Consider the following 27,751-nt stretch of genomic DNA (forward strand, 5'->3'; position numbering starts at 1 on the left):
CAGGCTCATTAGGGCGTCGTTGGTCCATATTTGGCTCACTGCAAACCATGGTGGGCCAGTAAAACCTGCCATTCCTCCACCTCCTAACTCACCAAGTAAGCTGCACTGCTGCCCCTGGGCGGCACGTCCCCCTTTCACAGTCAGCAGAGGGGAAAATCCACTCCACTCTTCACACAGCCCCCAGACTAAAATAATGACCCCCTCACCAGCCATTTTACAACCCCACTCCCCTTCCAGAGCTGGGGATAGAACCCAGGTGTCCTGCCTCCCTGTCCCCACTACTCTAACCACTAGACATCACTCCTTTCCCAGAGCTGAGGACAGAATCCAGGTGTCCTGCTTCCCAAGCCCACCCACTCTAACCACTAGACATCACTCCCCTCCCAGAGCTGGGGATAGAACCCAGGCGCCCTGCCCCCCAACCACTCTAAGCACGTGGGACAGAGTCCCGAAGCCCAAATTGTGCGACATGCTTCCTGACCCCACGACTGGAGATTGCAGGACACCAGGCGCTGAGCGGAGCCCCTGCTAATGCAGCTCACAGCGGGTTTCCGCGTGGGTCTGCGCTGCTGTTAGTGGGGGGTGCCATCACCCAGCTGGAACGGCCTGTTCATTTTGCAGTCAGTGTTTATCCCGGGCGCAACAGGCCTGGTTCTGTACACGCACTCGGTACGACAAAGACCAGGGCGCAGAAGAGCCACCATCCACTGGGTGAACCTCGACAGAACAGCCCCCTTCCCCACCCCCCGAGGGCAAAGGACCCACCGCCGACACTCACTGGAGTTCTTGGGGAGCCCGTCCCCGATGCTGACCGTCAGGGTCTTGCCTCCTGCTTTGAAGACGGCCACGTCGCCCTGGCCCCTCAGGAACGTTATGCTGCGTGTGCCGCCTCCACCCCACCCTGCCTTCTTCACCCGGAATTGTAGTCTGAGCAAGTGGGGAGAAAGGTTGTCAGGGCTCAGGGTCCAACCAGGGCCCCCCCCACCTGTGGGGGATCTTTGCTTTAAAAGCCCTAGTGCCACTGAACTTGACAAATCAGGGTCACAGTCTTCTCCTAACTACCCGCTACTCTCAACAGAGCCCCCAGACTAAACTAATGACCTCCCCCACCAGCCAGCCTACAATCCCATGCCCCTCTCAGGGCTGGAGATAGAACCCAGGAGTCCTGTCTTCCAATCCCACCCCCACTCTAACCACTAGCCTCTACTCCCCTCTCAGGGCTGGGGATAGAACCCAGGAGTCCTGCCTTCCTATCCCACCCCCACTCTAATCACTAGCCCCCACTCCCCTCTCAGGGCTGGGGATAGAACCCAGGAGTCCTGTCTTCCAATCCCACCCCCACTCTAACCACTAGCCCCCACTCCCCTCTCAGGGCTGGGGATAGAACCCAGGAATTCAGCCTCCCAATCACCCCCCACTCTAACCACTAGCCCCCACTCCCCTCTCAGGGCTGATAATAGATCCCAGGAGTCCTGCCTCCCAATCAGCCCCCCCCCCCACTCTAGCCACTAGACCCTACTCCCCTCTTAGGGCTGATAATAGAACCCAGGAGTCCTACCTCCCCAGCCCACCACGACTCTAGCCACTAGACCCCACTCCCATCTTAGGGCTCATAATAGAACCCAGGAGTCCTGCCTCCCCAGCTCACCCCCACTCTAGCCACTAGACCCCACTCCCCTCTCAGGGCTGGGGACAGGGGCGGCTCCAGGCCCCAGCACGCCAAGTGCGTGCTTGGGGCGGCAAGCCATGGGGGGCGCTCTGCCGGCACCGCAAGGGCGGCAGGCAGGTTGCCTTCGGCGGCTTGCCTGCGGAGGGCCCGCTGGTCCTGCTGTTTCGGTGGACCTCCTGCAGGTAAGCCGCCGAACACAGCCTGCCTGTGCCATGCTTGGGGTGGTGAAATGCCTAGAGCCGCCCCGGCTGGGCATAGAACCCAGGAGTCCTGTCTCCCAATCCCCCCCTACTCTAACCAGTACCCCCCATGCTCCTCTCAGCGCTGGGAACACAGGGCTCTCCAATAGGTGGAGCCGAGCGGCAGATCGGCCCCGGCTGCCCCCACCTTCCCTCCCCCAGGAGCCCCACCGCCGCTCACGTGTCAGCGAAGCTGAGCTGCAGCTTGCGCTGGGTCAGCTCCTCGTAGCGTTTGCACAGCAGGCTGATGAGCTCTGTCTTAAAGATGGACTCCAGGAAGCTGTCGGCTTCCTCCTCGTGGAGGATGAAGAAGTCGTCCTGCCTCGTGCTGGCCAGACAAAGAACCAGAGAAGAGAGCGTCAGAGCCCAGCTGGGAAGAACCCTAGGGCTGGCTGGAGGCCACCTGGACCCATCTGGAGATCACAAGGGCCAGGGAGCTGCTGATTTCTAAAGCCCTCCACGGAATGTGATGCTTTGCCTGGGGCCTCCCCATGCAACCGCTTCCTTGCACCCCCAGCCCGGTCTGTGACGTCTTCACCTCCACCAGGAAGAAGAGAGACTGGGGGACAGCAGGAGAGCCAGCCCACCAATGCACGCCATGCTGAGGGCCCGGGGCATTGGTAGGAGTAGTTGAGCTGGGTGCCTAGAGGGCTGAGGCGATAGCAGTGGGTTCATTCCCTGGTTGTGGGGGGTAAAGCTGAGGACTCCTGGGGGAGAAGTCACTATGCCCACATGCAACCAGACCCACATTTGTGGTCCCAAGATCTTGCAGATGACTGGGGGGTGGGCGAGGTCCAGGCTACTGGGGGCCCTGCCAACTGCTGGGGTCACCTGAGGGAGACTCTGCAGATGGCCTGGATCTCCACCTTCTTCTTCAGCACCTCCTTGATCTGGCCTTTCTCGGGACCCTTCTTGACCTTCTCGCGGCCAATCAGGTAGAAGTACTTGGGGGTCAGGATGAAGTCACGCTTGATGGGCTGGGGGGAGAGATGGGGCAGCAGTGTGAGGGGAGGCGAGCGCCAGCGGGAGGAGCCCAGACCGACCCCGGGGAGTCAATCACCACATCTCACAGGGAGCAGCACCGGTGACCCCAGGGCAACAGCGGGCGAAGCTAGGGAGAGGAGGTCAGCACTTTGGGGTCATCGCTGGGGTAGGGGTGGTTAAACCAGTCACAGTCTGCAGACTTCAGAAGGAGAGAATTCCCACCCCGCTCCCAGGCCCCTCCAAAATCTCTCTGTGTTTCTGTCTGGGCAGGGGTAAGCAGATCCCATTTTCATGCGATGCCTTTAAAAACCGAGTGGCTGCCAGCTCCCAGGCAGGGAGCAATGGACACATCTGGGACCTGACTGACCGCAGCCCTGCCGGAGGAATGAGTATGGGATCTCATCGACAGCAGGGCCCTTGAGAGGACTATAAAGAAGGAGATCTCCCGTCCCTACAGCGCAGTCTGGGATTTGCCTCTCCCTTTCCCAGAGGAATCTCTCAGCACCTGCCCCTGGGTGAGGAGGAGGAATCCCGTTCCCCGCCCCATCCCTGCCCACCCCAGACGAGTCCGTTTACCTTGAATCTCCGGTCATACTTGGTGATCGAGTCAGCGAAGTCTATCCTCTCCCTCTTCCCCATGAATTGACGCAGCTCAGGCCTGTCCTCCATGCCCAGATAATCGCCCACAAAATTCCGGTTGATGCTGTTCTTCCTCCTTTCCTTGAAATTGTACAGGATGTGGGAAGCTGGGCAGGGACACACAGCAACAAGAGTCAGTCGCAGAGCGGGTCAGCGGCCCGTCCAGGCAGGTATGTCGTCCCCATGTTGGAGGCTTTCAGAGGACGGCGTTAAAACTCCACAGAGTACTTCACTGTGCAACCCTATACCAGGAGGGTGGACATATCTTCCTGACCCCCAGTGTACGCCCTGAAGCCTGAGCATTTATAGCTCATGAGATTTTTGTCCCAGCTATTCTAACTGAAAATGCTATTCTTGGTCATATAAATGTCCCATCTTACTGAGCTGCTTGTCTCAATAATGTCCTACAGCAGCAAATTCCACAGGTTAATTATACATCACATAAAGTGTTTTCTTTTAGCTGTTTGAAGTTTGTAAACTTTTAATGACACTCACTGCCCTCTAATGCTTGTGTTGTGGAATGGGGTGAATGGGACTGCATGCCTGGCCTTCTTTGCACCATTATTTTAGGTGCTTGTATATCTCCTTTCGCTTTTGGCATGCACAATTTGAGAGTATTAGTAAACATTTGCAGTGGTATTAGTAGTACAAATAGGAATACCCTGCACTTCCATATTATGTTGCAAACATTTATTAATTAATCAAGCTTCATGACACCCCAGGGGAAACAGTGGCATGGAGAAATAAGTGGCTTGCCCGAAAACACAGAGGAAATCACGGAAAGCTTGTAAAAGAGCTGAGGATTCCTGCCTCCCACATTCCACTGCTCTAAATCCCCTACCTCTCTGAGGCAGAATAGAACCCAGGAGTCCTACCACCCAGGCCCCGCTATTCTAACTCCTGGGCCACACATTCTCCCAGAGCTGGGAATAGAACCCAAGTGTCCTACCACCCAGTCCCCGCTATTCTAACCCCTGGCCTACACATTCTCCCAGAGCTGGGAATAGAACCCAGGAGTCCTGCTTCCCACTTCTCTCATTTCAGACCCACAGCCAGGAATAGAACCCAGGAGTTCTGCGTCCCAGTCCCCCAAATGCTAGATATGTTGCTTTTTAAACTAAAGTTTATGAAAAAGCCATTGTAAACGTTGGCAAGAGCTACCTTTGTGCCCTGCCTGCTTCCCCGCCCCCCTCGAACGGCTCCCCAGCTGCTCTGCCCTGTGCAATCCAGCAGGTGAGAAGATGGCATGCCAGCCGGGGTACATGCACTTTACCCCAGGTTGTATCAGCTCCCTGCTCAGTGTCTCCACAGAATCTCCCGCCCTGGGTCTGCTGGCGCAGCTCTCAGCTCTCTTACCTTCCTCTCGCATCTGTTCATACTTCCGGATGGCGATGTGCTTCCGCCAGGCCTTCTGGATAACTCGGGCAAAGCCATCAAACTTCCGCTCCCGCATCTCCTCCAGCAGAAAGAGCTGGTGGCAGCAAAACACAAACACGCAGGGAACGTGAGACCCAGCAAGACCTATGCAGAGGTGGGGTCACAAGACAGAGCCAACCTGTGCTCTCCTTAGGGGCTGCAGAAATGGTTTGAGGAGAAAGACGGACAGACAGGTTTCGATCTCATCTAAACCTCTCTCGGTCTGAGCTATAACTCCCTCTAGGTTGCACTGGATGAGAGAGGACACCAAGTTGACTTTCGGGGGCTGCACCCAGTTTTCTTCATTCCCCACGGGGGTGGGGAATCAGAAGGGCAGGCTCCCCAAAGCCTCCTCCCTTCTAGCCACCAGCCAAGCCCCCGTGAGCCGAAGGCTGGGGAAATTGGTGAAAACATTTGACACTGATTCGGTTTACATTTTTTTACACCCTCTAAGGCTGGGTGTTTACCCCCAAATTAATGAGCCCAGGAGCTCTCTGCTGAACATGCCTCTCTTGGAAATGCTGTCATTCCCTAGATTAGGGGTCAGCAAACTTTCAGAAGTGCTGTGCCAAGTCTTCATTTATTCACTCTGATTTAAGGTTTCGCGAACCAGTAACACATTTTAACGTTTTTAGAAGGTCTCTTTCTATAAGTTTATAATATATAACTAAACTATTGTTGTATGGAAAGTAAAGTAGGTTTTAAAAATGTTTAAGAAGCTTCATTTAAAATTAAATTAAAATGCAGAGCCCCCCAGACTGGTGGCCAGGACCTGGGCAGTGTGAGTGCCACTGAAAATCAGCTCCCGTGCCGCCTTCGGCACACGGGCCATAGGTTGCCTACCCCTGCCCTAGATCCCCTCCGCTGAAGTTCAGCTCATTAGCTGCAGGGCAGCCCTGTGAGAGAGCAACACAGAGTCACAGACAACCGGCAGGAGGCCCTTTGCCTACAGCGACCAGATAGCATGTGTGAAAAATTGGGACGGGGTGGGGGATAATAGGTCCCTATATAAGAAAAAGCCCTGAATATTGGGACTGTCCCTATAAAATCAGGACATCTGGTCACCCTACTTTGCCCCAATTTCGTGGTGATGCCCGGTGACCTGCTATCCCTTCTGGCATCTGTGCTGGATGGAGCCGGCTGATTTTATGGGGCTGCTAAGCACATCCATTGCCCTGCCTGGAATCCTTGATAATCCTTGGGGGCAATGGGTGAACCCACATTGCAGCAGGCAGTTCCGGTCTTAGGGGAGATGGTCAGGAGCAGGGCCACTTACTGATTCTGGGTTCTTGACAAAGACCTTGCTCCGGCCCATCTGATACTGGTCGGTGTCCATGTTAACCGACCGCAGCAAGTGCTGTACGCCCTGGCGCTCGTCCCCGCGCCAGCACGGCCACGTCTCTGCCGTCAGGATGGCGTACCTGCCGGGAAAGGGGCATGTTAGCTGACAGACTTTCGGTGACCGCAGCTCAGATGCCTTCAGAAACAAGAGGTCCTCTCTGGAGCTCCCAGGCCAGGTGAAGATCTAGCTGCGCTGATTCCTGGCGCAATGGCAGAGTGCACTGCTCGGGGGTCCCTCCAGCACTCACAGAGATGGCCTTACCTTTGCAGAAACTTGTGAAAGACCCGTCGATAGGCAAATCCTGCCCTGCGTACGCGGATGTTCTCTTTCAGCCCCAGATATTCCACTTGGTGCTTCACCCTGCAAAGTAATGAGGAGAAGAGAGACGCTCAACACAGGTGACTGACGCGCCCTATGGACGGACTCTCGGACTGGAGGGGGGCCACCTGGATTTTGCTGAATCTTGCTGGCAATGTATGTGTGAGGTGGGTGGGCATGTACATGAAGGTGTGGGAGTGGGAGCGTGTGCATGTGTGGAGGAGTATATGTGAGTATTTGCATGAGAGTTACACTTAACCTGGCCTGCTGGGTGACTGCGGGCAAGTCACGTCGCAGCTGTGTGCCTCAGTTTCCCCCTCTGTAAAAGCTTTGAGATCTGCTGATGACAAGCGCTGAATAAAAGTTAAGTATTCAATAATGATTACTCACTATTATTAATTAACCCTGTTTGGAATCACAGAAACGAGAGATGGAAAAAAACCTCATGTGACATTTTCAAAAGGGCTTCAGGGACTTAGGAGTGCAAGGCCTTTTTTCAGAAATGACTCATTTTCAATTACATTTCGGCTCACAGGGGCCAGGATTATAAAGGTAATTAGGCTCCTAAAGAGGAGGATAGCGGGATTGTCCAAAGTGCCTGAACAGATGAAATGCCCGACCCCCATCAAAGTGGTCAGGACCTTGTTTGCAGACAAACGTTTTTTCTGCCTTGAACCATGGCCTGGATCTGCGGGCAGTCCCCTGGCGCTGCCTGGTAATGAATCTTTGGCTTCTTCCTCACATACTTGAAGTGAGGAGCAGTCTTGCCTAGTGAGTAGAGGCACTGGTATGTGACGCAGGAGACCCAGCTGCCATTCCTGTTGAGCTCCTCTGAGATCTTGGGGAAGGTGTCTCCCCTCCCACCCTCTGTTTAGACCATCAGCTCTTTGGGGCAGGGACTTTCTCTCACGATGTGTATGTGCAGCTCCATGCGCAACGGGCCCACTAGGCGCTACTTGTAATGTACGCAATGAACAGCAAAGGCCTCTCTCACCTGCTTTCCTCCCAGTCCTTGGGTCTCTTGGTCTCGTTGGGTTTGATGCAGCGGATGTAGTGTGGCGTGCACTTCATGAGGGTGTTCACCAGGTCATTGGCCTGTTTCTGTTGGAAAGACCGACGTCGACAGTGTTAACAGTCTCACCGGCTCCCCGAGGGAAGCGAGAAGCTCTCCTGTAACCTCCTCCCGTACCTTGATCTTGGAGCTGGCTGTGGTCGGTCGACCCTTCTTGTCGGCATCTAGTTTTTCCGGGAAAAGCATCCGGATGAAAGCACTAAAAGGCAGAAAACAGTCAGCAGTGTGAAACCGCCGCGCACTCACTGAGGCTCTGAGCTCCCCGCTAAGGAACTCATTTCAGCTCTGGCTCAGGCAGGCTCAGATGATGCTGAAGTTCATGGGAGCCGCACCTGTTTACACCAGGGCTGAATTTTACCCCGAATTTTCCCAACAGGGCTGACCAGCAGCAGGAAGATACGAGCTGTGCTACCAGACCAAACCACTGGTCCATCCAGTCCAGCGTCCTGCTTTCTACACTAGCTAATAGCTGATGCACCCCAGGAAGATGAGCCCCTCACACCCTGCTCCCTTAATGGACTGGTACGATGCTGCATGTAAAGGGGACGTGCTTCCCTGATCCCTGAGAGTTGCTGTGCAACAGGCCAGTGTACAACCCAGGGGGCTGGAGCACCACTTTGTCCGAGGCCAGCAAAGGGTTAAGCTCAATTAAGCTCTGGGAAAGGGCTGCGTGGGAGACAGTGGGGAGAGAAAGCCACTGGGAAGGCTGGGCTCCACCCTGTGGGTTGGGAGGTGTCATAGCCCTGTCCTGTCCTTCTCCCTGTCGGGACAGGGCTCGCCGGGTGGAGTTGGGGTTGTTTCTCCGGCTCATCTCAGCAGTTTGCACTCAGGTAGGGTGACCAGATGAGAGGAAGAAAATATCGGGACACATGGGTGTGGGGGTTTGACGGTGGAGCAAAAAAAAAGACGAGTGCTGCCAGCGGAGCGAAATATCGGGACAAAGATTGGTCAGGACGCCTGGTCACCCTACGCTCAGGCATTTTCGGAGGCTGCACTTAGACAGAACTCAGGGCAGGAACTTTGAGAAGACACCTGTGATGGGCCTGGCTACATGGCCAGCGCGGCACTCACTATTCGCTGCTCTGCATGAGCTCAATCAGGTCGGTGAAAAGCACGTCCCGGTTCCGTTCGCAAAAGCCATTCACGTCATAGGAGACCTGGAAGGAAAAGTCAGAAATCAGCCCGGGGAGGGTCCTCTACAGACCAGATCAACTGGTTGCATGAGCTGCAACGACCGGCGCTTTGGAAGAAACACACGTTTGCCGTCAAACGTCCCATGAGCAGGTCGCATATGTCTTGCATTTGTTCCGAGTTATCCCTCCCGTGTTTCCCTCGGGTCATTCTGGGTCTGCAGCTTGTTTGTGGGCTGTTTGTGGGGAGTGCTCTCTGACAGGACGATCTGGTACAAGTGCCTCTGATGCCAGATGTCTGCCAAGGTGCCTGACTAAATGCAGCCTATGAATCCGGAGCAGTAATAACTGCATGTGTCCATATGGTGCCTATCCACACGGGAATCAATGGGATAGTTGTACATTATCCACGCAACCCGTGTGCATCATTGTCTCTCTCTAGGCACTTTCCTGGTCCTCAGCACCATCATACCTGCATCACACCTGACCCCTGTGACCTAGGGGGGTGCTATTCCCATTTTACAGATGGAGAACAGAGGTACAGGGTAGTTCCAGGGATTCACCCATGGGGCCTGTGACAGAGGCACAACTGAACCCAGGTGTCCTTAGCCCTAGCCCAGTGCCCTATGTATTATTAGTTGTATTATCGTAGCACCTCGGAGCCCACTCGTGGACCGGGACCCCACTGCACTAGGTGCTGAACAAACACAGAACAGAAGGTCAGCCCCTAAGAGCTCCTCTGCTAGACCGCCCTTCCTACCCATTCCGTGCATACACCCAGGGATCCCTGGGGTATGCGGCTGTGTCCATGTGATGTGTGTGTACTCCCATAGGATTACGTGCAGCATGAGCGGACAGGGATCCATGCCGGGTGCTCGTGTGGGTGCCCGTGTGCCATGGCGCTAGGCCCCGCATCCATGCAATATACCTTGCCTGCATAGTGGTGGATTACAAAGCCCGAGTTCCAGCTGTTAAAGTGCTCGTGAGTTCCCACCGCTGCCTGGAGCTTCTGCAAGAGGGTCTGGTCCGCCCCTTCCCCCGTCGCGTGCATGGTGGCACAGACGTCATCGAGGACACTCATGATCCCAGGAGGATTCTGGGAGAAAGGGTAGGAACGCGGATGAGGGGGCTGGTGTTCGCTGCATCACTGACCTGCAAACCTGGGTGACTGCCAGGAGCGGTGCAGGGAATGCAGGTATCGCAGTGTCAGGGACTGTCTGAATGCTGGGCCACAGGGCCACCCGGGGGGGGGGGCAAGTGGGGCAATTTGCCCCAGGCCCCGGATCCTGCAGGGCCCCCATGAGAATATAGTATTCTATAATGTTGCAACTTTTTTTTTATGGAAGGGGCCCCCCAAATTGCTTTGCCCCAGGCCCCCTGAATCCTCTGAGCAGCCCTGCTGGGCCAATCTCAGTGCCAGGCTTTGGCCCATTCAGCCCAGCCACCCGCTGATATGGGGTTACTCTCCACTCAGGTCAAACGAATTAACCCCTTATGCAGAGCAGGCGGGGAACAAAGTCGCTCCCCAGCGCTGGCTCTTTCCCTGCGCAGTGCTGCCATTCTGCAGCTGAACACTGCCCAGGGGTTTCAGTCCCCTTCAGCACCCAGTGGGTCAAGCACCTTCTTCAGGGACGGAGCCCATAGCCCGCACTGCCCGCCACCAGGAAGGACTGCAGAACTCCCCTCTCTTACCAGCTTGTTCTCTATCAGGTCACACACCACTTTGTTATTGAAATACTGGATCGGGGTCCACTTGATCCCCTCCTGCACATACTCTTCCTAGAACAGACAAGCGAGGCCCAGCTGATCCAGCTGTGCAAGGCAAGGATGGAGCTTTGGAACCCACAGCTGGGGCACAGGCTGATGTGGGAGGGGGGGCAGTTTCCTTCCTGGGGAGCAAAATGCCTGCCTCTCTTTTATGCACAGGAGCAAAATTGTCTCTGGGCCTTGGGCTTGCTGCAGACGCATTCAGAACCTTTGGGCCAAGATTTTCAGGAGTGGGGGCCTCAGGTGAAGTTCCTACAGCCGTGCTGAAGCACCTGCTTTGCAAAAAGGCCAAGCACCTAACAGCCCCCTCCCCTCTGTTTCCCTACACTCTGCCAGGGGGAAAAGAAAAGGCCACATGCAAATGAGGTAATGCATATGCACGATTATGCAAACAGAGCACTAGCTCATTTGCATAAAATTGCCTGATTTCAGAACCTCCAGCCTTAACAGGCCTGTCTCCGCTCTCCCCTGCCCCACAGTGCTTTGCCCCAGTGTGCACCATACCTGCTCCGCTTTAAGGGTCAGCTCTATAAAGATCTGCTGCAGCTTCTCATTCACAAAGTTAATGCAGAATTGTTCAAAGCCGTTTTTCTATAGAGTTATAAAGGAGAGAGAAACAGTGAGATTCTAGCTGGGAGGTCAGCTCCCCTCACTCACACCCTGCTGCTCCTGGGTTGCTCCTGTTGGGTCTTATGGGGTATTCTGCAGGGGGCTCCCCGTGAGAACAGCCAGTCCCAGCTTGGGGCTCTCCCTCTCCAGGCTGGTGGGTCCCAGTGGCACTGCAAGGCCAGGTAGTTAGCACCCCAGTTGGCCTGCAAGGGGAGACGCTGGCATGGGGATCTACGGCGATGGCCACTGGCTCCAGGGCTGGTCAGTGGGGAGGATGGGCACCAGGAGAGGCAGCTGGCAGGCTGGTCCGTGCAGAACTGGGTTTTATACAGCTTTGGGGCAGACTCACAGGCCAACACAGATCAGTCCCCAAAACAGCGGACCCCCAAGGAGGAGCCCAGGATTTTGAGGGGTGCCAAGATGGAGCCGGGGGAGTGGGGTGGAAGGTGGAGGGAGAGGAAAAAGGCTTAGTGGGGAAAGAGTGACTCTGGAAGGGAGGTACCTTTGGGTTCTGCATCGGGGAACCCCTCTGGGCAATCTAGGGGAATCCCCCCTTTCCCTCTCAGCTGTTCTGCACAGCGTGACTGTGCCCAACGGGTGGGGGGAGCCGGCACCTGCGTTCAAGTGTAACAAGTACCTGGAATATTTCAAAGCCGTAGATATCCAGCACCCCGATACTGTACTCCTCATTGGACTTCTGCATGGCCCTGTTAATGGACTGCAGGGGAAGAAACGGAGAGAGGCAGTGAGCGAGAGAGAGAGAGAAGGGGGAGAGGCACAGGGAGAAGCTTCAGCACCAGGAGGTCTAGTTCTCCGACATGTTGCACTGTGTCTTTCTGGCCGCATGTCTCTTGTGCATGGGCTGACCCTGGCTCTGGCCCTGGAGGAAGGGAGAGGGACTTTGGCTAAAGCCAAACCCTGTCCCTTACTCACATCGCACCTAAAATGAGAGGCAGTCACAGCGGCTGCTCTGGCCCCAGGGACATCAGACCCAGTGGAGAATGTCAAATCTAAGTCAGACACGTCCTCTTCGTCACAATTCAACACACCGTTCGCAGCTGCTAATCCCAAGTGTGTTGGAGGGTGGATCTATCTATCTGTCCACCCCCATACACATCTATCTACCTATCCATCCCCATCCCCATCCATCTATCTATCTATCTACCCACCACCCTCCCTCATATACCCATCCGTCTATCTATCTATATCCTTGGTGTCTGAATGCCAGCCAGAAGCCCTGCCCCATACTCAGACAGGAAGGACCATCACATCCTCTGCCTTCCCCTCAAGTGCTGGAGCAGTTTGCGGGTGGGAGACTTTGGGGAACCCCGGCCATGGGTCTCTTCAGGCAGCTGCTGCTGGACCCAAGGCTGGTGAGATGGGAAGCCTGTAACCACCCCTGGGTAGATGAGACCCAGTCTCCAAGCAGCATCCTATCCTGGAGGCCGATCTCCCCCAGATTCCTAGCCAGGACTTGGGAACAGCCACAGAAGAGATTTCACACAGAGCCAGGGACCCACAGGCTCTGGTTAACCTGAGTAGCTTGGGGCACGACCCTCACCTCCACGAGGAAGTCAAAAACCCGCGAGTAGAGCCCTTTGGCCAGGGCATCGCGGGTGTAGGACGCCTGCTCCACGTTCAGGGTCACGTTGATAGACTCTGACCGGCCGCCCCACTTGCTGTCCATCTTCCTGCTGGTGATCTTGTCATTGAGCCTGTCCTTATCAATCCCCAGCAGGTAGGCAGGGAAGGCCAGCACTGCACACAGGGAGTGAAAGTCAGGGTGTCTCTAGACACCCCATCAGCCCATACAACTCCCTCCCTCTGCTGTTAGTGAACAGGGGCTGTTGTTCCCCAGCTCAGCCATGCCCCCATGGACAAGGGGTGGCTGTGGTCTAGTGGTTAGAGCAGGGGACCTGTGTGCCAGGACTCCTGAGTCCTATTCCTGGCTCTACCAATGTCTTGCTGAGTACCACTAGCCAATTCACTTCCTCTCTCTGTGCCTCAATTGCCCCATCTCTAAAACGGGGACAGTGATGCTCAGCCATGTCTGTATTGTGCTTTGAGACCTATTGTGTAAGGAATTTGCAAATAATTCCAAAGTATTGTTAGAAGCACCTCCGCTTGATCTCATGAACTAAACAGGCCAGCTTTAAATCCAGCCTGAATATTGTAAGCTGCTTATCTGCCCTGACACTGGGTGAAAATCTGCCCATTCAGCCATCTCCTAGTCTTCTCTGCTGGCCCTTTCCCGGGGGGGGATGGATTCAGGTAATGGTACTCACGGTCAGGATTCTCCACCTGGGCATAGTTGCCCTGTTCTCGGAAGTTAATGTTGCCCAGGTGCAGGATTCCAGCCACGATCTGTAACACCAGCTGCTGGTCCTCTCTGGCGATGCCTATCACCTGCATGGCATTCTAGGGAGCAGAGAAAGCATCCCATCAGCCTGAGTCCCTGGTATTATGGCTGTAAACTTATTTTGGGAAGATTTGGAAAATTAAAAGCACCAGCAAAAATAAATCCACCATGAACATTTCTGAAATGGAATATTCAGCCAAAAAAAAGAATGAATTTTTGTTGACAACAAAAACATTTGGAATGTCCTGCAGAACTTCCAAGGGTTTTAGACACGTCTGCACTTTCAGAACTGTTGCCCTAGAACAGGGGTAGGCAACCTATGGCAACCAAAGGCGGCATGCGAGCTGATTTTCAGTGGCACTCACACTGCCCGGGTCCTGGCCACAGGTCAGGGGGGCTCTGCATTTTAATTTAATTTTAAATGAAGTTCCTAAACATTTAAAAAACCCTTATTTACTTTACATACAACAATAGTTTCGTTATATATTATAGACTTATAGAAAGAGATCTTCTAAAAAGGTTAAAATGTATTAGTGGCACGCGAAACCTTAAATTAGAGTGAATAAATGAAGACTCGGCACACCACTTCTGAAAGGTTGCTGACCCCTGCCCTAAAAGAAAGCCACATCCGCTTCCAGGACATAGTGAAACCTGGACACGAACAACCCTGCTGTATCAATCTACCACCAAACAGACAGCGCTACTGAAAAGCAGCCACCTCTGGGGTGGGAAGACAGCAACAAGGTGGCAGGTAGCACCCTGTGCAGTAATGGTTGGTTAACATTGGCAGAGAACACTCCTCATCCAAAAAGTGCCAGGGGCTCATCCCTGCACACGCAGAGCAGACAGGACCAAGCACGTGTAGAAAACAGCCTTGGATCCAGGGAATCTGCCTCACACAGAAACCCTAGCTGGTGTTAAGATGGATCTTGATACATTTATGAATGGGACGAGGTGGCCCACGACAGCAGAGGACAGGACCAGTGACCCAGGAGGTCCCTTCCGATCTTGTGTTCCTAAACATATGTGGCTGTGTCGACCTTGGAGGCCCTTGGCAGCTTTGCCGCTAAGGCAAGGGGGGGACAAACTATGACCCAGGGGCCGCATCCGGCCCTTCAGACGTTTTAATCTGGCCCTCGAGCTCTCGCCGGGGAGTGGTGTTGGGGGCTTTCCCTGCTCCACATGTGCTGTGGCTCCACACAGCTTCTGGAAGCAGAGGCATGTCCCTACTCTGGCTCCTATGTGAAGGGGCAGCCAAGGGACTCCGCATACTGCCCCCATCCCAAGCACAGCCCCGCAGTTCCCATTGGTCAGGAACTGCGGCCAATGGGAGCTGCAGGGGCAGCGCCTTTGGAAGATGCAGCGCACAGAGCTGTCTGGCTGTGCCTCCACCTAGGAGCCGGAGAAGGGACATGCCGCTGCTTCTGGGAGCTGCTTGAGGTAAGCGTTGCCCAGAGCCTGTACCTCTGACCCGCTCCTGTGCCCCAACCCCCTGCCCCAGCCCTGATCCCCCTCCTGCCCTCCAAACCCCTTGGTCCCAGCCCGGAGCACCCTCCTGCACCCCGAACCCCTCATCCCCAACCCCACCCCAGAGCCCGCACCCCCAGCCAGAGCCTGCACCCCTTCTGGCACTCCCCCGCCCCAGCCCGGAGTCCCCTCCCACACCCTGAACTCCTCATTTCTGGCCCCACCCCAGAGCCCACACCCCCAGCCCAGAACCCTCACCCCCTCGCACACCCCGATCCCCCAATTTCGTGAGCATTCATGGCCACCATACAATTTCCATACCCAGATGTGGCCCTCAGGCCAAAAAGTTTGCCCACCCCTGCCCTAAGGGCGGCTTTTGGGTGCTATGGGAATGCTGGGAAAATAATACAGGATGGCGGCACCACTGGTTCAGAGACTGGGTAGCTGGCCAGATCCCCACCCATCTCTGAGAGGGCACTCGGGGAGCCCAACCTGTCTGCGGGCTCTCCGCACATGCCCTGCACCGTGCGGGAGGGCCAGCCCCGCTAGCCTGTCCAGCTGAGGAGCCGTTATCTGGCATGTGGCTGCAGGCAGGTTGCCACGGTTCCCACCTGGATGTCCAGCCCTCTCTTTCCGCTCCAGCCAGTTCCTCTGGGATATGGGGCCGGAGGGCCTCAGGAGCGGCAGAAGATGGGGCACAAAGAGCTGCCTTCTTGGAGCTCAATCCCGTTTTCATCCACAAGCTGGGCCAGGTCAGATCAGCCCAAAACGTACAGCTCAGGTAAGAGCCACATTCTAACATGCCCACATGTCCCACTATGAGCACCCTCCGCACACGGGCCACTCACCATGGTCTCGTGAAAGTCGTTTCGGTCATCAGTGCCGTCCACCTTGTAGGTTTCAGACTGGTTCAGGTAGTAGTAATAATCGGGGGTCATGATCCCCAGGTTCTGCTGCTGCTCCTGGGAGGCCCCTTCAATGAGCTGCCGGCAAAGGGGAAGAATGCAGGGCTGGGGGCAGCTCCTGGAAATGAACCGGCTCCTTGGGGTTCCCCTGCTCTGCAGCCTGGGGCTGTCTGTCCCCCCTTGGAGTGCCGTCTCCTGCTCAGCCAGAAACCCAGGCCTATCAGCCGCTCTAGGGCGCAATTCTGCGACATACGCACCAGCATGAAAGCATAGGGGCACGCTCCCTCCTTTCCAGGCACGGATGCCAATACACAGGCATGTCCATTTGCACACATGACGATGCCCACATGAACGCATGTGCATGTTCACATACTCGCCCCCACACACATATTCTTAGTCAGTCATGCACTCCCATGCTAAATACACACATTCACACTCAGCCGTGTTCACACTCCTGTTCACACACACACATCCACTTGACCGCCGTGGGCCCCACGCAGCACCAGATCCCCCGGGTGCCCGGGTTTGTCAGGGTACCTGGTAGTAGATGTGAAAGTTCCTCTCGTTCTCATTCTGGTTCACTACCCTGGATTTCTCCAGCAGGAAGTTGGAGATCTTCCCTCCATCCGGCTCGCCGCCCCGGCTGAACTGGATTTCAAAGTATTTCCCCTGCCGAGCGAAGACATTTCAGCCGTGAGGCTGCAGGGCTGTGGTTCCCTGGGAATCAGCCAGAGGCTGGGCGGTCTCATTTCAGGGACTCCCACCCTGTCTATGGGAGTCTCTCCCACCTCCTCCCAGGCCTCAGCATGTTTCACTTCCTCACACCTGCTGTCTCCTGTCCCTGGCAGCTTTCTGGGGCAGGGTCTGTCTTTAATTACATGTAGGTACAGCACCATTACGCCAAGCTTTTCACTCCTGATTGGGGCTTCTAGGTGCTCCCGTAAAACAAATAATAGCAACTTACAGGATGCAAGGGAAGGTCTTTCTTTTTGGGTCCTCTCATCTCTGACTCTCTTCCTGTCCCCTGAAGCGTTATCTTTCCTTCCCCTCATCTGGGGCCCAGCTCTGATAGGTGCTGACCCTCCACAACGGCAGTGCCTAGTTAGGTCTTCCTACAAACACTGTCCCGTTCCAGGCTCCACTGCCCACACCCTTCCCCTATCCAGAACCAGCCTGCCAACGGCCAGTGACCCGAGCAAGAGCCCGTGCTGCTGGAATGGGGGAACTGAGCCATGCTGGTGGGAGTATGGGGCTCTGACGATGAGTCCCAGTGGTGGAGAGGGATATAAGCCAGACTGCGGGATTCCAAGATGGCACATGCAGCCTGGAGAAGGGCCCCGAGAAGCCACTTGCTTTGCTTGTGCTTCAGGCCAGCTCTGTCCCTGTCAGACTTGCAAAATCCCCAGGGGATGGGAGGGCAGCAGGAACGAGACAGACACCAGTTTCAGAGTAGCAGCTGTGTTAGTCTGTATCTGCAAAAAGAACAAGTGTCCTTGTGGCACCTGACAGACTAAGAAATGTATTTGAGCATATGATTTGTGGGCTACATCTGATGAAGTAGGTTCTAGCCCATGAAACCTTATGTTCAAATAAATCTGTTAGTCTCTAAGGTGCCACAAGGACTCCTGTTCTTTTTGCGGATACCAGTGGCTCCCATGGGATGATCACATCTCCCATTCTGCACACCCCTCCCTGGGACCGACCAGCAGTGAAATCTGGCCCCGGAGACTTACAAATCGGCTGGAGTTGTTGTTCCGGACAGTTTTGGCGTTCCCAAAGGCTTCCAGCAGAGGGTTGGACTGCAGGATGATGTCTTTCACGTGCTGAGGATTACAGCAAGTCAGAGATCGGGGCGGGCCCGTTGGCTCACGGGGGACTAGTCGCAGCTTGTTGAGATGCAGTGGCAAAGGGCTACCAGAAAGCTGGCAATGTGGCACTGCACAGGTTAGGGGCGGGGGACTATTGCCAGCTCTTGGCTTGGGGCAGGTTTGGTAGGATGGAAGGGCATTGCTCCATGTCAGGCTGGCATATGGCGGGCACTGCCAGCTCTTTCTTGGTGTGCGTGTGGGCACTGCTGGATCTTGGCTGGGAGCGGTTGGTTTGGAAGTGCCAAGTCCTGGATTAGAGCAGGGCAGGCATTGCCAGCTCTGAGCATGCAGGGCGGGGTTAGAAGAAGTGTGGTCTGGTGCCTGGTATGTCATCACCTTTCCCGGGTTAACCTAGTGTGATCTCAGCAGCGGAGAGCTGAGGAGCTGCAGGAGACGGGGAAGGAGGAGCTGCCCTCTGGCAGAGAGAAAAACGCTTCAAACCTAGGAAAGTGGGTGGGAGGGAAGGAAGGGCTGGAGCGAGGTGGGCGAAATGGAGAACAAGAGTGATGAGAAGATGAGTAGAGAGAGGCTCAGAGAGAGCCCGGGCTGCAGAGGAGCCGTACCTGCACTTTCTCTCCACCTCCGGACACTTTGGAAATGTAGCCCATAATGTATTTGGCTGCCACCGTTTTTCCAGCCCCGCTTTCCCCACTGCAGAAACATTCAAACAAAACAGGGGGAAGTGAAATAACCTGCCCAGTGTCTACGTTTCCAGAGAGAATCACTGCCCCGATGGAGGTTTCACTGACCCCTTAGCCTGCTGTGGGTCTCAGAGGCAGATTACGCTTTTGTGGGGCTCTGGACCAGAGCAAGGGTGGGGGCCCTCCCCACCCCTTCCACCTGCATTGCCCCCTGCCCTCCGGTGCTTCTGCCAGGGAGGGGGTCCATGTGCGGGGGAGTCCATTTTTCCAGGCCCCACCCCCCAGTTGGACGGGGCCTCTGGGCACAGGCCTCGTTGGCTCAGTGGCTAATCCGCAGTTGTACCTCCTTGCCCAAAGACAGATTATTCCTTCCTTCCCTAGAATGGAGTCCAGACAATGACAACCGTCCACCAGTGACTCAACTTCCCTCTTTGGGCCTGTTTTCCTGTCCATCCTTTGTCTATTTAGGTAAACGCTATGGGACAGGGACCGTCTCTTGCTCTTTCTGTGCAGTGCCCAGCACAACAGGGGGCCAGATCTCCCTTGGGGCCTCTGCCTAGTGCAATACGAATGATACATAATTTTATAACTCGGAGACTCTTCTGTATTCTCTCCGTGTCTGCAGAAGGGGAGCTCCTGCTGGGTACAGGAGGGTGGTCCAGTTTTGAGATGAATAGTTCTTCCTGGTCCCTGTGCCTGGTGCTGCAGTGAAGGGGGAGTGGAGGTGTGTAGCGATGTGGTATCATGGTTGCACATCCCTGTGGAAGGTGGGTGATGAGATTCCAAGCACCACACACTCTGGCTCCTGGCTGAGGCAGATGCCTGAAACGGTTATTTGTTTTGGTGCCTTGTGCCTAGAAGGGAAGTCTCTGGACTTGCCCCACATCCGGGCAGCTTCTTCGCAATATTCAAACCACTTGCGTAAAGTTCATTTCCTGTGCTGAGCTGCCGTCCTCTGCATCCCAGCTGGGCGTATTTGCGTTTAGCAATGTGGTCCAGGGGACTGAGCACTCCACTCAGATTCAGTAAACCTGGGCTCTATTCCCGGCTCTGCTGCAGACCCATGGGGAGGATCTTGGGCAAGTCATGGCTCTTCATTGTGCCTCAGTTTCCCCTCCCAACCTTTGGCTGACTTGTCTGCTTAGACTGAAAGCCTTTGGGGGCAGGAACTGTCTTTTACTAGATGTTCATACAGCTCCTAGCGCAATGCAGGCGAGCCATGATCTTGCTTAATAATGAAGCATGAAAAGTGGCAGTGCAGTTGGTCCATGTGAGAGAGGAAATACGTTAGGGCTTGTCTACATGGGAAAGTTTAGCCGGTTATACCACTACATAGTATAGTTAAAACTGTGATAGCTATACCAGTGACCAGATACACAGGTATAACTATAGCAGTTTAAATTCACACCTTAGCTCAGAGGTCAGCAAACTATGGCCTATGGGCCATATCCAGCCAGCAGGATTGTCCTGCCTGGCCCTTGAGCCCCTGGCCGGGGAGGCTAGCCAGCCCCCGGTCCTTCCCCTGCTGTTCCCCCTCAGCTGCAGCCTCACCTCGCTGTGCTGCCAGCACTCTGGATGGTGGGGCTGTGAGCTTCTGCCGGGCAGCGTGGCGGCACGGCTGCCAGTTCTGCTGCTCTGAGCGGCATGGTAAGTGGCCGGGGGGGGGGTTGGATAAGGGGCAGAGGGTTCCAAGGGGCAGTCAGGGGACAGGTAGCCGGGGCGGGTTGGATGGGGCGGAGGTTCAGGGGATGTGTGGTCAGGGGACGGGGAACAGGGAGGTTGGATAGAGGGTGGCATGCCGGGGGGCGGTCAGGGGCTGGGGTGCAGATACGGGTCAGGGCAGTCAGGGGACAGGGAGCAGGGGGGTTTGGATAGGGGGTAGAGTCCCAGGGGAGTGGTTAGGGGATGGGGAACAGGAGGGGTTGGATGGGGCATAGGATCCTGGGGGGGGCATTTAGGGGTGGGGGATCTGGGGAGAGGTGGTTAGGGGATGGGGAACAGGGGAGGTTGGATAGGGGGTGGGGTCCTGGGGGGTAGTTAAGGGCAAGGGTGTGGATAGGGGTCGGGCAGTCAGGGGACAAGGAGCACGGGAAGTTGGATGGGCGTGGGGTCCCAGGGGGGCAGTTAGGGGATGGAGAACAGGAGGAGTTGGATGGGGGTAAGGTCCCAGGGGGGGGCAATTAAGGGTGGGGGGTCCGGGAGGGGCGGTTAGGGGATGGGGAACAGGGGAGGTTAGATAGGGGGTTGGATCCTGGGGGGTGGTTAGGGGACGGAGAACAGGAGGGGTTGGATAGGGGGTAGGGTCTCGGGGGGCAGTTAGGGGCGGGGATGTGGATAGGGGTCAGGGCAGTCAGGGGACGGGGAACAGGAGGGGTTGGATAGGGGGTAGGGTCCTGGGGGGCAGTTAGGGGAGGGGGGTCAGGGAGGGGCGGTTATGGGACAAGGCACAGGGGGGGTTGGATGGGTTGGGGGTTCTGAGCAGTCGGGGGTGGATAGGCAGTCAGTTCTGGGCAGTCAGGGGTTGGATGAGGGTGGGGGCAGGCTGTTTGGGGAGGCCCAGCCTTCCCTGCCCGGCCCTCCGTACAGTTTTGGAACCCCGATGTGGCCCTCAGGCCAAAAGGTTTGCCCTTCCCTGCCTTAGCTTGTACTGCTCTGACTTTCCCCTTAGGCTCGTTCTCCTTGAAGTGGATGGGAACTTTAACCAGTACAAGCCTAGTGATGATGGCTGGTGACTGCGGTGCCCAGACTGCTCACTATGCCGTGCGGGCCAGGGAAAGGGAGGACTGATTCTGAGTATGCCTGAGAGAGGGGCCAGGTGGGCGCTTGGTGGGTTTGTGGAACCCTCTCCTAGCCCAGCGTTTCCCTGGACGCCGTACCAACGCGCTCCCTGCTAGGAGTGCCGAGTCCAGGACGGCTGCAAGTTCCTTTGATAACAACCCCTCACATTTCGATGGGGCTTTCCATCCCCGAGCACTTTGCAGATGACACACATCCCCGGGGCTTGCCACACCCCGCCACTGCTGGGCAGCTGCCTTTGCAAAGCAGCCTACCTGCGGCTTACCGGCGCGTAGCGACGGAGGAGAGGAAGTGAAGAATGCTGGATCCAGTCAAAACTGGAAGAGGAAAGTAGGGAGGTGGGACTGGAATTCAGCCAGCACACCAGCCTGGTCATATGAAAAGTGTCGTGGAATCTCTAATGACCCCAAGGGGGCAGGACGCTAGCCCCACTCTTCTGGTTTACTTCTCCCAAAAACGGCACCACACCCCACAGCGCTGCAATGGGGCATTGGATCAGTGCTGGCTCTGAGCCCGTCACGGACTGAATCCTGCTTTGAGCCGGGGGTGGGACTAGATACCTCCTGAGGTCCCTTCCCACCCTGAGATTCTATAATTCTATGAATCGCCAATGTCCTCCCTGTGATGCACATATGGGGTCCTTGGAAACAGACCTGACCCTGCTCAGCAGCTGAGACCAACCCCCACTTCCTCCACCCAAGTCTCTCTTATCTGGGAGTCGGCATCCTTGCTACCTGATAATGACGCACTGGTTCTCTCCGTCGATCAGCATGTTCCGATACATATTGTCAGTCAGAGCGTAGATGTGGGGCGGATTTTCATACTGAGCCTAGAGGGCAACAAACGGACGGTGAGAATAATGGTTACTAACTACAACGCAGAATCTAATGCATAAACCAGAACCCTCTTGGGGAGCAGCGCTTTCCCTGGCAGGATAAGAGACAAACATCCACCACCTCCCTTCTCCAGGTAGGCACTCAAACAACCTTAACTCTGCCCTATAGCACTGCCATGTGGTAACTATACAAGTATGACCAGTGGTTCTCAACCTATTTACCATTGTGGGCGGCGTATGCAGCACTCTGTGTTATGCGGGCTGCATCCATACAATACATACACAACCTTTATGGCCCTGAGGATGTCACATGGGCTGCAGCTGTTTGCGGATTGGGCCGTAAGCAGCCCGTGGGTCGCAGGTTGAGAACCATTAAGTATGCCAGTTGCATGGTAACGTTTGTGACTCCAGATTATTTTAAACTGATTTTTAAAGACACATTTGATTTTTTTCATATTTTTCCCCCTTCAGGCCAGAATTAAGGTTTTTTGGCTGCGTTCTCTGTGGATTTCCGTATCTTAATACCTTTAGGTTTCTTTTTAGTGTAACCTTAACTCTGAAGTTCCTGGGCTTATAAAGCTGTTTTTTGGAATAATGGCAGCTGCCGTTATTTTTTTATCCTCAGTTGCTGATATGTACTTTCAACTTTAACACAGGTTGTGTTTGGAAATATATACTGCAGTAACCCCGATAAGTCCCAGAGCTGGAAACAGACAACCAGGGAGCTGCTCATGGTCATCCAGCAGATCATAGAGTGAGTGGGACCAGAACCAGGCCGCCTGACTCCCAGTTCGAGGCCCCAGCCTGGGGCCCGTTTATACAATCAGTTAGAAACGTGTCTGCACCTTGCACGTCATCCAAAGGCACAAGACAGAGTAGCCTGAACAAGGAGTTATGTCAGACAGCCCCGCCCCAGTTCTACCCCCCAAGACCAGCCGGCCTCCTCACCGCTCCTTGGTACAGCTCAACCTCCCGGTCCGTAAAGTAAGGCATCTGCTTGAAGGGATTGACTGAGATGAGCACCGAGCCAATGTAGGTCTGAGCTATTTGTTAAGGGTCTGTCAGCTCCCCTCTTGTTCCTCCTTTTCCCACCCAGCCCCAAGCCCCAGACATGTCACTGTACCCAAAGCCAACAAGACCCAAAAGGACCACGGTAGATTCAGGTGCATGGTGAGGATTTTGATACAAGAGATGGGTCCAGACCCCCTCCGCCCCCAACTCTGGAACCTGGGGAGATTTGGAATTTGGAACAGAACTTGGCAGAGGTGCGGGAACTAGGGGTGCTGCCGCACCCCCTGGCTTGAAGTGGTTTCCATCACATCCAGGGTTTACAGTTTGGTTCAATGGCTCTCAGCACCCCCCGCCCACTACACACATGGTTCCCCCACCCCTGGAACTTGGCAGCTTATTGGGTGGCTTGTTGCAGACAGTTCCCCATGGCGCAGTTAAGGCCCAAGGAGAGTGATGGCAGATGGACTGTTCCGGGCTTCTCTGGCTCCTTCTAACCCTGGGGCCATGGACCTGTCACACTGATTGCCATCCTGGGGAAGGGGCCACGATGTGGCATCTTGATCAGCAGGAGAATTAAGGGGCAGTAGCCAGCAGGGGTGCTGATGAGGGGAATCATGGAGTTGGTCTCTGTTATTCCTACTTCAAGCCAGGAAATGCGGCAGCACCCCTATTTCTAGCAGCATTGGCAGCAAGTAAAACACATGATGTGCCTCCCCTCCTGATGGTGAGGGAAGAGCCAGGCTGCAGAGAGCTAATGGCACAACTCTCTCCCTCCTGGCAGCTTCCTGACATGGGGCTGCAGGAAGGAGGCACTGGAATTTCACCAGGGGGGATGTTGGAGGAGTTTGTTCTTTGGGACCAGTTCAAAAGGCAGAAGGAAAATCAGAGCCAGTGACACCCAAGGGCTAAATTTCAGGGGTTCAGCTCCCATTTAGGCACCTCGAGAAAGGCCTGGATTTTCAGCTGTCATACTGAGCTCTTTTGGAAAGCTGGCCACTTATGTCAGGTGCCTAAGGGGGAGCTGCGCGCTTTTGAAAACCGGGCCCCAGTTGTGGGTGCCAATGCGGCGCATTAGTGAAAACCCTGCCCCTAGTGGCCAAGAGGTTTCACGAAGCCCATCCTTGCCCGGCAGCACCTGGTGGGTGGTCTCCCTCCAAAGCCTTGACCTGCAGAACAACAAAGTGTTATTGCTGCAATCTTGAAATGGGCTGTGCTCACATGACATCACCCCGTGGTGAGGCTGTGTTGCCACCACATGAATGCAGAATGCCAGCTGAGATAGTTCGTGGGTGTGATCCTGTATTGGAAAATGGACACTGCACTAGATGAACCAGTGGTCATGTCCTCTGCAGCAGGAGGTTGGGCACTGGATGAAGATGGGCCAAGGGTCCGATCCAGTGTAAGGTGGCTCTTCTCTTCTTAAGACCTCGCCTAATGATGCATTTGCAGAGTTTTCACTTCCTACCCCAGCTCAACAGGATCTTTCTGCAGTCTCAGACTGGATGAGAGCCCAGGACAGCCTATGAAAACAGGGGCCGCCCTGCAAAATCAGGTCCAGGTGATGACCCTGTTTGTACGTGCCCACCAACTCTGAGTTGTGGCCTCCCCAGAGCGTATGTAGCAAGCAAAACAAGTGGTGAAAATTGCAGCCTGTTTTGGAAGGGCATTCCCCAGCATGGCTTTGATGTGGTGAAACAGCTGTGCCACATGAAGGGAGCAGGAGGCCCGGTTTCGCACAAGGAGCAGAGCCTCGTCATTCCAGCCGGGAGGTTTACGGGCCACACTGCTCTTGCCGGTAGCACGCTCCAGCGTCCCCAGTCACTGTGGCTTCGCCGGGGCCTCAGGGGAGGATCCGTGTGGAGCACAATCAGGATGGAGCACTCTGCTGCTCATCACAGGTTACCACTATTTCCGGCCACCTCGGCGATGCTCACCCTAGCCGCCTTCTGCAGCCTGCCTGATCGCCCGAGTTCCTTCCTTTCTAGTGAGCCCCACATACAGCCAGCCTGTCTGCACAAAAGGCCTATAAACATCTTCGCATGTGCCAAAAGCAAACCCCGGGATCCCTGCAATGGAGAGAATTTTATGGGCTAGATCCTCAGCTCGTGTAACTCATCCGGGCCCCACTGAAGTCGGTTGAGCTACACGGATTCATGCGGGCTGAAGATCTGGGTCCAATGAGTGACATTTACAACATCCTGTGTGCACTTTGCCCAGTTGTTATGATCAACACTCAGCACTTCATAGGTCTCAAAGCCCTTTATAAAGGGTGTACAATTACCTTCCTTCTACAGGTGGGGAAACTGAGGCAGAGAGACATCTCACAGCTTGCTTAGTGAGCCGGGGCAGGGTTGGGGAATAGACCCCTGGTGTCCTGACTTCTACAGCTGCACCTTCTGCCTGTCCCTCCTGTAGACCTGCCCCATGATAGCTGCCCCAGGTGGATCAAAGATGGAGGCCCATGCACAGGACACCCCAAAGACAGAGAGATATGAGGTGGTGAGCAGGAGGGTACTGCAGTGAGGGGCTATGGGGACAGCAGAGCAGCGGGGACCGTTACAATGGAGGGGTCCGGGAGAGGAGGGTGGGTGTTACAGTGGGAAGGGTGTGGGTCCAAACAGAGCTAGGAGAAGCCTCACTCCCTGCGGCAGTTGTTTAAGCAGGACGTGTCCCTCTCATGCCCACGGGGTTCAAGAGGCCAGGGGTGGCTTGTCCCCCAGGAGATGGAGTGACCATGGGGAATAGCGTGTCTCTTACAGAACGGGAAAGGGGGAGGAAGAGGAGGTGCAGGGGCTGGTGTTTCCTGTGGAATGCAGAAGTGCTCTGGACTGACTCATGGCTGAACACTGGGCCCTTACACAGCAGCAGAAAAAAAGGAAGGGGGAGGTTTCTGGTTTTTTTTTTCTTTTCTTTTCTTAAAAAAAACCAAACAAATGAGCCCACTCCAGCCCTTCCGGGCTGCTGTCACAGGCAGGAAAACCCGCCCTGAGCTGTCGCAGAGCACGGCCTTGTAAGGACACAGCCTTGCCTTCGGTGGAAACCGCAGCCCACTCGAGCGGAGTGCGCACTGTCTCTGGTGCGCTGCTCTTCCCTGAGCCCTGCCGTAGCTCACTGCTCCCATCTCCCCTGTGGGGGAACATTGTTCCCAGCCCTCTAGCTGGGGAATTCGGTGCTCAGCCAGGCCTAGGAAGATTTCCCTGCTGCCAGCTGGCCGCCTCCTAGCAGGGATGGGACGCGGGAGCAAAAGGAGCGCTCTGGAGGGCCACTGGGACGGCAAAGGCCCTTGTCTGGGCACAGGGCCAGGCTCAGTCTCATGCCTCTATGGGTCAGATGATAATCAAATATAAGGTCAGGGGGAGTCTATGTCCTCAGTCTGGTGAGCAAGGAACCAGCCAAGCAAAGAGTGACGCTGCAGGGTTGTGCAGACTGTCTCCTCCGATCGCCATCGCAGCGAGCTCGTTAATGCCACAGCCCTGATATAGGCAGGATCAACACCCACGGCGGCAGCCGTCAGAGACTCGAGCAGGAGTGGGGGGCTCCACAGAAACCTTCTCCCTTCCCTGGTGCGGTGCCCCATGTGGATGAGCGCCAGGGACCTGCGGGAGACTGAGATCCCAATGCATGAGGCTAAGTTACAGAACTAGGACCCTACAAATTGGCATCTGGCTGCGTACAGTCCTCAAAGACCGACTAGGCTAGGGATGGAGGTGAGGCAGGTCAGCGTGAGGTGCAGTGGGGCATCAGGGCTGAGACAGCAGGGGGTCTTGGTCTTCCCAACATCCTCTGGCAAAGAGTTCCACAGGTTGACTGTGCATTGTGTGAATTGTCTAGGTCCCTCATTTTGTGAGGGACCTAGACAAATTAGAGGATTGGGCCAAAAGAAACCTGATGAGGTTCAACAAAGACAAGTGCAGAGTCCTGCACACAGGACGGAAGAATCCCATGCACTGCTACAGGCTGGAGACTGAGTGGCTAAGAAGCAGTTCTGCAGAAAAGGACTTGGGGTTACAGTGGACGAGAAGCTGGATATGAGTCAACAGTGTGCCCTTGTTGCCAAGAAGGCTAATGGCATTTTGGGCTGTATAAGTAGGGGCATTGCCAGCAGATCGAGGGACGTGATCATTCCCCTCTATTCGGCACTGACGAGGCCTCATCTGGAGTACTGTGTCCAGTTTTGGGCCCCACACTACAAAGGATGTGGAAAAATTGGAAAGAGTCCACCGGAGGACAACAAAAATGATTAAGGGGCTGGAGCACATGACTTATGAGGAGAGGCTTAGGGAACGGGGGTTATTTAGCCTGCAGAAGAGAAGAATGAGGGGGGATTTGATAGCTGCTTTCAACTACCTAAAAGGGGGTTCCAAAGAGGATGGATCTAGACTGTTCTCAGTGGTGGCAGATGACAGAACAAGGAGCAATGTTCTCAAGTTGCAGTGGGGGAGGTTTAGGTTGGATATTAGGAAACACTATTTCACTAGGAGGGTGGTGAAGCACTGGAATGGGTTTCTAGGGAGGGGGTGGAATCTCCATCCTTAGAGGTTTTTAAGGCCCAGCTTGACAAAGCCCTGGCTGGGATGTTTTAGTTGGGGTTGGTCCTGCTTTGAGCAAGGGGTTGGACTAGATGACGTTCTGAGGTCCCTTCCAACCCTGAGATTCTATGATTCTATGAGTAAGAACATAGGAA

General features: G+C 55.2%; 1 protein-coding gene across 1 annotated transcript in view; it reads right to left on the reverse strand.

Moving 5' to 3' along the window:
• The window catches only part of MYO1F (myosin IF), a 48,439-nt gene that overhangs the window by 5,499 nt on the left and 15,189 nt on the right, over positions 1-27,751 (reverse strand). Inside the window, exons 4-25 of the mRNA XM_030540097.1 lie at positions 23,005-23,094; positions 21,956-22,050; positions 18,348-18,435; positions 17,650-17,739; positions 16,454-16,585; positions 15,860-15,994; positions 13,471-13,603; positions 12,747-12,943; positions 11,823-11,903; positions 11,081-11,167; positions 10,502-10,588; positions 9,738-9,905; positions 8,751-8,836; positions 7,797-7,878; positions 7,602-7,708; positions 6,551-6,649; positions 6,224-6,368; positions 4,888-5,002; positions 3,469-3,638; positions 2,740-2,885; positions 2,090-2,236; positions 779-927 (exon numbers count right to left, since the gene is read on the reverse strand). Coding sequence (XP_030395957.1) covers positions 779-927; positions 2,090-2,236; positions 2,740-2,885; positions 3,469-3,638; positions 4,888-5,002; positions 6,224-6,368; positions 6,551-6,649; positions 7,602-7,708; positions 7,797-7,878; positions 8,751-8,836; positions 9,738-9,905; positions 10,502-10,588; positions 11,081-11,167; positions 11,823-11,903; positions 12,747-12,943; positions 13,471-13,603; positions 15,860-15,994; positions 16,454-16,585; positions 17,650-17,739; positions 18,348-18,435; positions 21,956-22,050; positions 23,005-23,094 — 2,629 coding nt within the window. The remainder of the gene's footprint in view (positions 1-778; positions 928-2,089; positions 2,237-2,739; positions 2,886-3,468; positions 3,639-4,887; positions 5,003-6,223; positions 6,369-6,550; positions 6,650-7,601; positions 7,709-7,796; positions 7,879-8,750; positions 8,837-9,737; positions 9,906-10,501; positions 10,589-11,080; positions 11,168-11,822; positions 11,904-12,746; positions 12,944-13,470; positions 13,604-15,859; positions 15,995-16,453; positions 16,586-17,649; positions 17,740-18,347; positions 18,436-21,955; positions 22,051-23,004; positions 23,095-27,751) is intronic.

The sequence above is a fragment of the Gopherus evgoodei genome, chromosome 22 (genome assembly GCF_007399415.2).
Source record: "Gopherus evgoodei ecotype Sinaloan lineage chromosome 22, rGopEvg1_v1.p, whole genome shotgun sequence".
NCBI classification, from domain to species: Eukaryota; Metazoa; Chordata; order Testudines; family Testudinidae; genus Gopherus; species Gopherus evgoodei.